At 41.5% G+C, this 13,381-nt stretch overlaps 1 protein-coding gene across 1 annotated transcript in view; it reads left to right on the top strand.

The window, feature by feature from the left end:
* dpep1 (dipeptidase 1) overlaps positions 1-13,381 on the top strand; it is a 61,208-nt gene that overhangs the window by 34,485 nt on the left and 13,342 nt on the right. Inside the window, exons 4-9 of the mRNA XM_078542980.1 lie at positions 1,601-1,751; positions 2,536-2,605; positions 4,527-4,703; positions 7,194-7,278; positions 10,480-10,555; positions 11,584-11,719. Coding sequence (XP_078399106.1) covers positions 1,601-1,751; positions 2,536-2,605; positions 4,527-4,703; positions 7,194-7,278; positions 10,480-10,555; positions 11,584-11,719 — 695 coding nt within the window. The remainder of the gene's footprint in view (positions 1-1,600; positions 1,752-2,535; positions 2,606-4,526; positions 4,704-7,193; positions 7,279-10,479; positions 10,556-11,583; positions 11,720-13,381) is intronic.

The raw sequence follows: 13,381 nt of genomic DNA, 5'->3' as shown, positions 1-13,381 counted from the left end.
TGCAGCGAAGGTTCACTAGGCTGATACCGGGAATGGCAGGACTGTCATATGAGGAGAGATTGGTTCGACTGGGCCTGTATTCACTCGAGCTTAGAAGAATGAGAGGGAATCTGATTGAAACATATAAAATTCTAACAGGGCTAGACAGACTAGATGTAGGGAAGATGTTTGCCCTGGTTGGGGAGTCTAGAACCAGGGGCCACAGTCTCAGGATACAGGGCAGGCAATTTAAAACTGAGATGAGGAAAAGTTTCTTTAATCAGAGGGTGGTCAACCTGTGGAATTCTCTACCACAGAAAGCTGTGGAGGCCAGGTCACTGAGTATATTCAAGAAAGAAATTGATAATTTTTTGGATATTAAGGGAATCGAGGGCTATGGAGAGAAAGTGGGAATGTGGTGTTGAGATAGAGGATCAGCCATGATCATATTGAATGGCAGAGCAGGCTCGAAGGGCCAAATGGCCTACTCCTACTCCTAGTTTCTGGGTTTCTAAGCATACGAATTAGGAGCAGGAGTAGGCCATTCAGCCCCTTCGGACTACTCTGCCATTCAATAAGGTCATGGCTAATCTGATTGTGGCCTCAACTCCACATTCCTACCTATACCAATAACCTTTGACTCCCTCATTAGTCAAGAATCTATCAATCTCTGTCTTAAAAGTATTCAATGAGCCTACCTCCACTGGTCTCTGGGGAAGAGAATTCCACAGACTCACGACCTTCTGAGAGAAAAAAAATTCTCCTCATCTCCATCTTAAATGGGAAACCCCTTATTTTTAAACTATGTTCCCTAGTTCTAGTCTCTCCCACAAGAGGAAACATCCTTTCAGCATCCAACTTGTCAAGTTCTGTCAGGATCTTATATGTTTCAATAAGGCCACCTCTCATTCTTCTAAACTCCAATGGATATAGGCCCAAGCTGTGCAACCTTTCCTCACAAGATAACCCCCTCCCAACCCAGGTATCAATCGAGTGAACCCTCTCTGAACTACTTCTAACGCTTTTATATATTTTCTTAAATAAGGAAACCAAAACTGTACATTGTACACAGATGTGGTCTCACCAACACCCTAAACAACTGTAGTAAAACTTCCCTCCTTTTATATTCCATTTTTCTTGCAATAGATATCAACATTCCATTTGCCTTCCTAATCACTTGCTGTACCTGCATACTAACTTTTTGTGATTCATGTACCAGGACACCCAGATCCCCCTGTACCTCAGAGTTCTGTCATCTCTTTCTAATTAAATAATATGCTGCTTTTCTATTCTCCCTTCCAAAGCAGACAAGTTCACATTTTTCTTTATTGAATAGGATATTAAATGTTGCTCTGTTTAGCTATTTGAAGAAAGAATTATTACCTGAAAGATAGAAAGCTGTTCAGCAACAAGACATGCTTCAGCTTTTCAATCAATACATATTTTCCAAATACAGTTTTGAAATTAAATAAAACAAATAAATTAAATAAAACAATTAGAATCACGTGTTAAAAATAGGAAAAAATCTGAAATCTGTTTGCCAAATATAAATGTACTAAGTGACCTCAATCTGAATCCAAGTGAATTATTGGACATAACCTGTAATTCCTTTCAAATGCAGGGATAAATGAAACTTTCAAAAATGGTAAAGTGGCCAGCTTAATTGGTGTAGAGGGCGGACACTCCATTGACAGCAGCATGGCTACATTACGCCTTTTCTATCAGCTGGGCGTTCGGTACATGACCCTCACACACAGCTGTAATACACCATGGTAAGACAAAGTTAGAAAATTTATTTTCTCTTTTTTGAAAAGGTCATCCATGTATGTTCCAGGAATGAAGGGCATGCCAGGAGCAACACCAGGCATACTCAAAAATGAGGTGTCAACCTGGTGAAGCTACAACACAGGACTACTTGCATGTCAAACAATGGAAGCAGCATGCAAGAGACAGAGCTAAGTGATCCCATAACCAATGGATCAGATCTAAGCTCTGCAGTCCTGTCACATCCAGTGATGAATGGGTGGTGGACATTTAAACAACTATACCACATGAACTGCAACGGTTCAGGAAGGCGGCTCACCATTACCTTCTCAAGGACAATTAGAGATGGGCAACAAATGCTGGCAAGAATAAATTTTTAAAAATGTTTTATGTTGAACTCTTGATATATTTATGTAGAAGTATCAATGGTGGAGTTAGCAGGGCAGAATGGAACATGGTACTTCAGCTTGATTGTTAGTGCATATCTATTTCTGTCAGACTTGAAGTCGAGTGCCAGATTAATTATTTATGGAGCTCTAATTCCTTCATGTTTGCAGCCCTGAGGGCTCACAGATACATGCCCATTAGTACAAGTATAATGCCAAGTTATAATCAGTTTGTGCCCTTGACCCAAACCCACTTGAAGCCATGACAAATGACTGATTAAGACTGACAGACTCATTTCAAAGAATTCTTGCAGCCAACAAACACATGAAACTTGCAGCCTATATGTCTATGCTCCTTTGGAATCCATGCCCTAGAGATATAAGCTCTTTTTATCAAATCTTTCAGGGCGGATAACTGGCTTGTAGACACTGGAGATGAACCACATGAGAGCAATGGATTATCCGAGTTTGGGAAGGTTAGTGCTTGCCACTGAAGAGTGTTTAACTTGAAATCTCAATGTGTTAATCAGTACATTCTTTCTATAAATGCAAAGCTTCTGTGTACTAATCCAAACTATACATTGAATAAATTTTCCAAAGCTTCAAGGGGCAAAGTCTTCAATGAAAATTTGTTTGAACAAACTTCTTTTATCATTTCCTGCAAGCCCAGATGTGGATGTCGATCTCCTTGAACTACATCATTGCAACACTTGGTTTAGACATGATTATGACCAGAATGACACATGGTTTTTTGGACTCCTCTGCCTACACAAACTACAGAAGTTTTGTCAAAAATATAGCAGCAATTTTACAGAATCACATTCCTGGCTCAGAGCCTTGCTACCAGGAACACATTTTGTAAGTTTGGATGGTTGCCTCCCTGAACTTTCCAAGTATTGGACGGAAAGTCACGAGGAAGAGGCACCCCGGATTTATGACATTTACTCCTGGTAGCCAAGAGTCCAAGTCAGAATACAGTTTTGCAAAATGATACATGTAGATTTTAGAGAGGCCATCTGCAAACAGTGCAACTTAGGAAAGTTTTGGTATGCACAGTGAGGCAAACAACTAGGTTCTTATGTGGACAACACTGGATCATTTGCAGGAAGTGTACTCTGTAAATATTGCTGATAGCTCCCTGAAATTCTGAAAGACATTTTCAACCTTCAAAATATTCACTTGTTTAGATTTGTTCTTGGGATGTGGACGGTGTTGGTAAGACCGCATGTATTGCCCCTCCCTAGTTGCCCCAAGAAGGTGGTGATGAACCTTTTCCTCGAATTGCTGCTGCCTTTGTACTGATGCTGCTGTTATGATGGTGTAACAATAACTGAAAAAACCCTGCAAATTTGAAGTATTGGGCATGGAGTAGACTTATGGGCCTGAATTTTCAGCTCTGCGGGCGGATGCAATCGGCAGGCCCAGCAGCGGTCAGGAAACAGACCGCCAATCACGATCGGCCCCCAACCACAATTTCACGCTGGCTGGCCAATTATCAGCCAGCGTGAAGCACACGCTGATATGATCAGCGCTGCCTGGGTTGTGGGCGGGAGGACGGCGAACACTAAAGTCAGCGCGGGTGCTGGGGAGCGCTCACAGAAAGCTCCCTGAGGGTAGAGAGCTGCCTCAGGGAGCTGAAGAATTTAAATGCAGTAAATAAAGATTTTAAAAGCCAGGAAAAAATGCCCATGCCTCAGAATCAGTCACCGGAACATATGGATGATGAAAATTCTGTCCAAACATTTTTATTTTTCTTAAATTAATATCGGAAACCTTATCCCGCCCTTGGATGAGGTTTCCTGAAAAATGCAAAGGCCGCCTGGCCGATTCGCCTGCCCGCCAACCATAACGTCAGACAGGCAACAAAAAATCCCAGTTAATTGCGCTGTTGATGAGCTTAATAGCCCTCTTAATTGTCAGCAGGTGCGCTTCCGAGTTTAGCGCACGCCCGCCAACCGAAATATTGCCCAATGACATCGGGACGCTCGCCCAACATCATCATGTGCTATTTTATGCTTAAGCATGTCGGGCACGGACCCACGCACCAAGTGAAAAATTCTGCTCATGGAAACCATACTATTACACAATCCTTAGTTCAAATCATTTGTAAATAAACCAAGTTATATTTTGTTTCATTATTTTGCCAATGATTGGAGCAGCACTCATTAAAAGAATAATGCCTGTAAAAGTTATTGAGTTAACAAAGCTACTTACAGTGGAATAAAAATTAAAATGGGCAGTTGATGCAGTTTGGTGGCTGACAGTAAGACTGGGAACTAAGACAGAGAGGTATTGCAAGTAGTCAGAATGAAATTATTTCAAACATAATCTAATAAATGAGCTTCACCGATCTTTAGTAAAACATTGGAAATGTTATTTCTTTTTATTGAATCCCAGAAAATCATCCATGAGATGAACCGCCTGGGAATGATCATCGATTTAGCGCACACGTCTGTCAAGACAATGAAGGATGTGCTGCAGCTCTCAAAGGCTCCCGTGATATTTAGTCACTCATCTGCCTATGCCCTATGTAACAGTAAGCGTAATGTGCCAGATGAAATTCTGAAGATAGTGGTAAGAATCCCTGTTATAAATTCATGCATTACTACTTTTCTTGATCAGATTTTGTGGAAATGTTGAAGGATGCCATTGCATATTTGGGAAAATGTATTTGTAACACTGCACATTAGTCACGACACACATTCCCATTAAACATCAGACACAGGTGCACAGAAATTTCTGCAAGAGTCTTTCCAAATATTAATTTATTTGGAGTAATTAAACATCTCCCAGTTTGATAAAATAAAGTATTCCAGTTCCATCTAAATGTTTTCATGAGCTTAAAATTATTCACTCGTTAATAAAAAGCACGACATGTGCAGAGGTTGTAGGTATATACAATTTTAAAAGTGAATGTGTGGTTGGTGCTGTGATCCTGGTGTTATCAATAAAAGTCAAAGTCATGCTGTAGGTTTTGTGAGGGTAAGTTTCCTCTTTCAGGGGAATAAATCTAAACCCTACTGCTCTCTATTCCCAATCTGGGTTGTAAGGGTGATTAGACAGCCAAAAAGACCTGGGGAGAAAGCATAGATAAAACATAACAGTGAAAAATTCTTCCGATACCACACTGGTAAGAGGTCAATTGAAGAAGGCGTGAGAACCATGAGGTGGATTTTAAGTCAGAGTAGGGTTCCATCACTGGGACAGCTGCATTCAGGAATTTCAGGTTTATACACTGCCTAACTGGCTCCTTCAAGGTATTTCTGCAAGCGCCGACTACAAAGCTAAGTGTCAAATATACTTACCTCCTTGTCAATGTGCAGTCACGAGGAGCAGCAATGCTCCTTCCAACCTCACAATAAAACCACATGTTGATGCCGGCCACTGCTCACCCCTAACTCCGCCACTCTACCATCACGTTGATCATCTACCTCTACTGCTGTCTTGATCCCCTCTCTATCCCCGCTATGACTTTCTCTGACTACTGCTACCTCGACCCCCCTCTCTATTACCGCCACGAACCCCTCCTAGTGCTGCTTCACCCCCCCTCCTCTCTATCTTTGCTTTGACCCCCACCCAACACTGTCTCAACCCTCCTCACTATCATGCCTTGAACCCCTCATTATCACTGTCTTTAGCCCCCAATCTACCACCACCTCCCAATCCATCCTCTTCTTTGCCGGTAAGTTGTCTGGGGGAGGTCCAACAGTTGTCCACAGCTCACTGGCCTCAGATACGTGGAATTGTAATACAGATCGGCCACGATCTAATTGAATAGCCGAACAAGGATTAAATGATCTAGTCCTGTTGCTATGTTCTTTAACCACAAAGGTTAGGCTAAGCGAAGCTAAGGGACAATTTGCAAAAACTTACAGTACAACAGAGAATGTACTTGTACAATTTTAATATTGATATTAAATATGTTTCTTATTTGTTTTAAATGAAGAAACAATTGTGTTTGATTACATTGAACTGTGTTGCCAGATGGTAATGGTATGGATGATGGCCTTAATCTAAAACATGCTAAGGTGCTGATTCTATGGCAGTGCAGCAGATGTCAAGTGGTGGTCAGCTACTTCCCCACAAAGGTGACATGAAACTCTGAATGAGACTTGTCACAGGGTACACTTGCACAACTCCCAGCCTAAGTTTCAAATTGACATTAGTGAAAGCCTGGGAGAAAGTCTCCTGCCTCTTCAACCAAATGTTTGTATTGTGAAAAGACCCAAAAAGCAAGAAAGAAGACTTGCATTTATATAGCCCCTTTCACAACCTCAGGATGTCACACAGCACTTTACTGTAAATAAAGTACTTTTGAAGTCACTGTTGTAACATTGGAAACATGACTGCTAATTTATGTAAGACAAGATCCCATAAACAGCAATGTGATAATGACCAGATAATCTGTTTTTAATTTGTTGATTGAGGGATAAATTATTGGCCAGGACACCAGGATAACTCCCATGCTCTTCTTCAAAATCATGCCATGGTATCTTTTACATCCACCTGAGAGAGCAGTTTACCATCTCATCTAAGATGGCACCTCTGGTACAGCTCTGCAGTGTCAACCTGGATATTTGTGCACAAGTCTCTGGAGTGAGCCTTGAACACACAACCTACTGACCCAGAGATGAGAGTGCTGCCAACTGAGCCATGGGTGAAACTTAAGGAAAAGGAGTTCCACTTAGCAAAAACAAAATACATGAAACTCTGGATATTTACAAAGAGTCCTAAATTCATATTTCCCAGCTACATTCACTGCTTTTTAAAAAATTAATTTTCGCGATTTGGCCATCATAAAAAGGCCAGCATTTATTAGCCATCCCTAGGCACCCTTGAGGAGATGGTTGTGAGCCACCTTCTTTAACTGCTGCAGTTCATGTGGTGAAGATGCTTCATCATTGCTGTTGGCTAGGAAGTTCCAGGTTTTTGGCTCTGCGACAATTAATCCTTCATGCAACTTTATCTTTGGACAAGAAAAAGGCTCATGTATATCTGTAATATATATACAGAGATTATCAATAAACCTGTTGAATCACTTGTATGAATGGATTCACTTTACAGAGTGAGAAGAAAGGTATCGTGATGGTGAACTTTTACAATTGGTATGTTACCTGCAATTCCAAAGCTAATCTTTCAAATGTGGCAGGTCAGTATTTACATTGCGCTCTCAAGTCAAATTGCTATTTAAAATACGTTTCTGCTATCATAATAAAGGCTCACGTAGAAACTTAGAAACAGGAATTTGCCATACAGCCTCTCTAACCTTATCTACCATTCAATGAGATCATGGCTGATCTGGATTCAACATCACCCACCTGCCTTGGTTCCTTATCCCTTTGGCTAGTAAAAAAATCAATCCATCTCAGAGTTAAGATGGTTAATTGAGCTAGCATCTATTGCTTTTTGTGGGAGAGGGCTCTGCACCTCTACCACCTTTTTATCACAGAATCACAGAAATGTTACATCAGAGAAAGATGCCATTCAGCCCGTCTCGCCTGTGCTGACTCTCCAAAGGAGCAAAAATTGTTAATGTTTCAGGGGCTCTGATGAAAGGTTATCGACCTGAAACGTTAACTCTGGTCCAGATTTAAATGGCCAAACATCCTAAGTCCTACTCCCGAATCTGGCATTTCCCATCCTTGCAGAGGATGGGACTAGAGTCAGGATGGGGTTCGCACATGTGGGAATCACGGAGGCAGCTGGTCATTTAAAACACCAACTGCCTCCACTGAAGTAGGATTTGGAAGAACAGGAGTGTGGAATTCAGAGTGGGCAGATTAGGACAGATAAGAGGAGGTCTGAACTTGGTGGATTCTTATGGATAGTCAGGGTACCCGTTTGGATAGGGTACTGGGACACCTTTGGGAGAGGTAAGGCACCCTTTGAGATTATTAATAGTAAACATGATTATGCACTTTTCACGCATAATCTTTTACACGTGACAACGTAAACTCATTGGAATTGTCAAGCTGTAAAAGAGATGTCCAGCTGTCAAGGAAATGTCCAGTTGTCAAGGAAATATTAAGGAGCTATCCAGCTGTCAAGGAAATGTCCAGTTGTCAAGGAAATATTAAGGAACTGTCCAGCTCTCAAATCTGTCAATGCTATCCAGAAAGTGTCAAATCTATATAAGTTACCCAGGAAGTGTCAAAGCCATAAAGGAGCTGTCCATAGATACTAGATGAGTTGGCATGGTGAGGATAAGGGCAAAGGATGGTTGGGAGCATGGGTTGGCATGAGTTGGCACTAAGTTGGCATAGGGGTATGGGGCAATGGGGGTGGGTAGATGTTAACTAAGTTGGCATAGAGGTGTGGGGGTCATGGCAGTGGGTGGGGGGGCATGAGTTGGCATAGTTTGGCATGGATGGGGCATAGGGAGTGTGTGGGTCATTCATAGGATGGCTAAGCCAGCATGCCCATAGGGAGTGTGCGGTGTAAGGGGTGAGAGCTGAGGAGATGCTTTTTGTTTTATTATTGCTTTTTGCTTATTTAAACACAGTGCCGGGGCACAGAGGCAGGCCTTGCGCTCAGCTCGCCTCAACGCCAGGCAACCTGCGGATTCGTTCCGGGGTCGCCAGCCCCAACACCTGTTCCGGCCTGGCCCCAGCCGACCAAAAATCCCACCATTTTTAAAGGTTGGGTTCGCTGAGCCAGGAAATCTCCTGACTCAGCAAACCCGACCCGGGGATGAAAACCTGGGCTTCAGTTTCTCTCTCCACAGATGCTGCCAGACTTGCTGAGTATTTCCTTCATTTTCTGTTTTTATTTCAGATTTCTAGCATTTACAGTAGCAATTAACCACAATATTCTACTGGGGTAAGGGACGCAAAGCATCAAGTCTCTTCCTTAGTTCAGTAGGAAGTCCTGCATGGGGGCCTTACCTCAAACGGTAGATTTGTTTTTGAAAAAGAGTGCTACTGAAAATTTAAGGAAAGATAGGAAACAAAAAAGACAAAACAATATTTTTCAAAAAAGTCATCATCTAACCCTCATCTTAGAATTACCTTTTTCCCTTTAATGCAGCTTTTCAGAGCTTAAGTTACTTTTTCATTAGTGTTAGTGTGACTTTGGGCTAACCTTTGTGCTGACAATGCCGCTTTCTGAGCAGCAGGAACTAACTAATGTTAGTTTTTGTGTGAGACCACAGAAACACAGCAGTAGTTGGTGTGTCTCTTTTTCAAACGCAGAACAGGACAAGATACCCCAATCTTGTGGGGCTGTGTCCCGTGCGTATCCAAACCACGTCTAAAGTACATCTGACACCATAGTGGCTCAGTTAGATATATCTGTAGATGGTGTTTGAGAAAGGCATTAGGCCCATTACATATGCTAATATGCGGCCTAATGCTTGTTTCATGATCCTATTTTGAAACTCGACCAGGCTTGCAGAGTTTTAAGTGTTCTTCTGCAGCCTAACCGGTCTCGCTGAAAAGGATTGCTTCAGGCCACTAACAAAAAGGTGCCTTTTGAATTTTAGCTTAATAGACACAATTGTGTCCAGTTTTCTCCCCACAGTGTCAGAAAATGAATTATTTCAGTAACTTAAAATATTTTAAAGCTGCATGATAAAGATATTGGAACTGTTTGAACTTTAGGTGAATAAAGACTAAAAACTCTAATCTTTTATCCCATTTCTGGTGTAATTATTGGTGTTCCTTTGATACACATGATAATGCTTTAATTTAAATTATTGATCAAAAGTCTTTGCAAACATTGAATACAGTTTTGTGGCAATTTTTTCAGGTAACTGTAATAAAGTGCTTTTTTTTAATTTGTTTGTGCATATTTTTTTGGTTAAGTTTCTATTTATTTTTCTAATTCCAACTCATTTTCTCCATCTGCTTGATCTGGTACATTCACAGCTAAGAATGTAACCTCCCAGGATGTTGGTACTGCTGCCTGAAAATAGCCTTTAGGCGCTCCCAAATATTCTGCCGATGTGATTCCTCCAATTGTCCTCCTTCCCCCTACTCTACTTCTGTTGGGAGGTGCTGCAGACTCTGCATAGCCCTCCCCCACTTAACATGGTTCAGTTCAGGAGTAATGTGGAGCGGGATTTTATCTTACTCGTCATTCATAGGAAGGCTAGGCCAGGACACCCATCTCTAATTGCCCTTGAGAAGGGAGCAGTGCGATGTCTTCTTTAAACGCTGCAGTCTGTGTGGTCATGGTGCTCCCACAGTGCTGTTAGTGAGGGAGTTCCAGAATTTCTACCACCAATTTCTGGCAGGGAGCTTTAGCACATCACTATTAGCTTACTCACGGTTTTGAATTTAACTATTACACTTATTGTAATGGAATTCATACATGGTTGAAAAAATTCATGTTTTTCAAATAATTTCTCTAGATCATTTTGACTACATCAAAAAGGTTGCTGGTTACCAGACTGTAGGATTTGGTGGAGATTATGATGGTGTTTCCAGGTAATAGTCAATATCAATCTAGCTGCCTATCTATAATGCTGTCTATTATTCTGTAATTCATTTGCATCTGCCTAGAGAACGCTATCCTGTTACATATAAAATCTTTGTCAGCAGAATTGGCATGAGTTGGCTGAAAAATAAACCTGAGTGCCATAAGAAAGGTCTCACATTAGCATAAACCCACCATGAGGAAACCTTTTCACTCTACTGAAAAATGTATTCTGTCCCAGTTTTCAACAAGTCTGAAATTGGAAATAAATTGACCATCAAATATAATGATAATTGACATTGATGACCGAAAGAAAAACATAGAGAACGAAAAAAATACACAGTGAAGGTAATTGCATTTGGTGCTTTTCATGATGCTGAGGCTTTTCATCAGGACTGTTGAGTAAAATTTGTAGTATTTTTTGTTTTTATTTCATATTACGACATACATTTTCTTCTTTTTATCTTAAAATGTTCAACTTATCTTCATTTATGATGCAACTCTAATGCTTTCAGCTATTAAATGCATGAAAATTCTAATTAAAAATAGCATCTCCTATGTTCAAAGAGTAATTGTCAAGATATTACTGTAAGAGTGGTTTCTAACATTTGAATGCTATTGCAGTGGAACCAGGAATGATTAGCCTATGCCTGACAGTTTGCTTGACCATGTGTAAGCTGCTTGCCCAAGGCAAGAAGAAAATTGGAAGTTCCTTTCTGTCATTAAATTACCCAAATATATAGTTGGAAAATGTGAATATTGAATTAATGAGCTTCCAGGTCCCTCATAGTTTGGTGCATAAGAGCACATCCTGGTGTGATACTGACACAAAGAGAGCAATCCAATTTCCTAGGCTACGGTATACAATAAGGACATTACATGTGGTCACCAAGGCCCCAGGTTAGGTAGGGAAAAAGTATCTGCCAGTGTCTATAACCACTGCTGGAAAGTATGCATGCATGTGGATAGCAGGTAAAACCTGATTGGACTGTCTCACCATCAAATAACCAAGTTATAGCTTACATTTTTCATTTTGAAGTGTTCCTGCAGGTTTGGATGATGTGTCATTCTATCCAGATTTAGTAGCTGAGCTACTGAAGAGAAACTGGACTGATGGGGAAGTGAAAGCAGCTCTTGGAGAAAACCTTCTACGAGTCTTTGAGCAAGTGGAACAGGTGAGGGTTACCTAACAAATGCCATATCAATAAGTGGATGAAATTGCAGATCCCATGTAATTGTGAATGAAAAGGACCAAGGGTGACAATTGTAAATGTGTTGGTGAAGTTAAGTGGAGCAAGCATCCAACTTGCCTATCAAGCAACTTCTCACTCTCTATTCTCTATTCGATGAAGTGTCACTCTTTTAAAGAGGACATAAGAATTAACTATTCAACAGTCCCTGATGATACCAGTACCATCCAGACTACTGATGCCAAAATTGTGCCGTTGCTTTGGAATATAAAGGCTCAATTTTGCGGTCAGCAGTGAAGGGATGCTGCTCGGTGCTGATCTTGAAGAAAGCTCCCCATAAAGGCCTAGCAAGCTCTTTGGCATTTATTTCTACTACTCTAACATCAATTTCATTCCAATGCAACCTATTGGGAATTTCTGGCATCCAGGAACATTGATGTTATCAAGCACACTCTACAGCCAATGAGATTGAAGAATTCTGCAGCCAGCAAACCAGGAAGTAAAAAGTACTGACTATCATTCACTTTTTAATCATTTTACAGAAAACAGAATAAAGATTGGAAATGCCCTTGGAATTAAGGTAGAAGCTGAAACATCATTAGAAAGCTTTAAAAATATACAGAAAAATATATATTGTTTTGAAAATCAGTTGAACTTTTATTGTGAAATGGAGGGCATGACACTCCAGGCTTCAAAAATTAGTTTTTTCAGGGCCAGAGAAGTGTTTAGGCAGTAATTCTGGCTTACTAAATGGTTAAAAACTGAGTACACCTTATTCAACAAGACATAACATTTTCAATGGTTCTTACATTGGAAATAATGCGTAATAAGTTGAAGTCCAGATTAAATCACTGATCCCTGTGCTGATTGTATCTGCAAAGACTGCAACGGCGCATGCTATAGAGGAGCAGTAGAGGAGCTGTAGCAGAGCTGTAGAGGAGCAGTGGAGGAGCAGTAGAGGAGCAGTAGAGGAGCAGTAGAGGAGCAGTGGAGGAGCTGTAGAGGAGCAGTAGAGTAGCTGTAGAGTAGCTGTAGAGTAGCTGTAGAGGAGCAGTAGAGGAGCAGTAGAGGAGCAGTGGAGGAGCTGTAGAGGAGCAGTAGAGTAGCTGTAGAGTAGCTGTAGAGGAGCAGTAGAGGAGCAGTAGAGAAGCTGTAGAGGAGCAGTAGAGTAGCTGAGGAGGAGCAGTAGAGGAGCTGTAGAGGAGCAGTAGTGGAGCAGTAGAGGAGCAGTGGAGGAGCTGTAGAGGAGCAGTAGAGGAGCAGTAGAGTAGCTGTAGAGTAGCTGTAGAGGAGCAGTAGCGGAGCAGTAGAGAAGCTGTAGAGGAGCAGTAGAGGAGCAGTAACGGAGCAGTAGAGCAGTAGAGGAGCAGTAGAGTAGCTGTAGAGGAGCTGTAGAGGAGCAGTAGAGAAGCAGTAGCGGAGCAGTAGAGGAGCAGTACAGGAGCTGTAGAGGAGCAGTAGAGGAGCTGTAGAGGAGCAGTAGAAGAGCTGAGAGGAGCAATAGAGGAGCAATAGAGGAGCAGTAGAGGAGCAGTAGAGGAGCAGTAGAGGAGCAGTAGAGGAGCTTTAGAGGAGCAGTGGAGGAGCAGTGGAGGAGCAGTGGAGGAGCAGTGGAGGAGCTGTAGAGGAGCTGTAGAGGAGCAGTAG

Source organism: Cetorhinus maximus, chromosome 6 (assembly GCF_964194155.1).
Source record: "Cetorhinus maximus chromosome 6, sCetMax3.hap1.1, whole genome shotgun sequence".
NCBI lineage: Eukaryota > Metazoa > Chordata > Chondrichthyes > Lamniformes > Cetorhinidae > Cetorhinus > Cetorhinus maximus.
The sequence above is the reverse complement of the archived record's forward strand: the minus strand, read 5'-3'. Positions and strand labels throughout refer to the sequence as shown.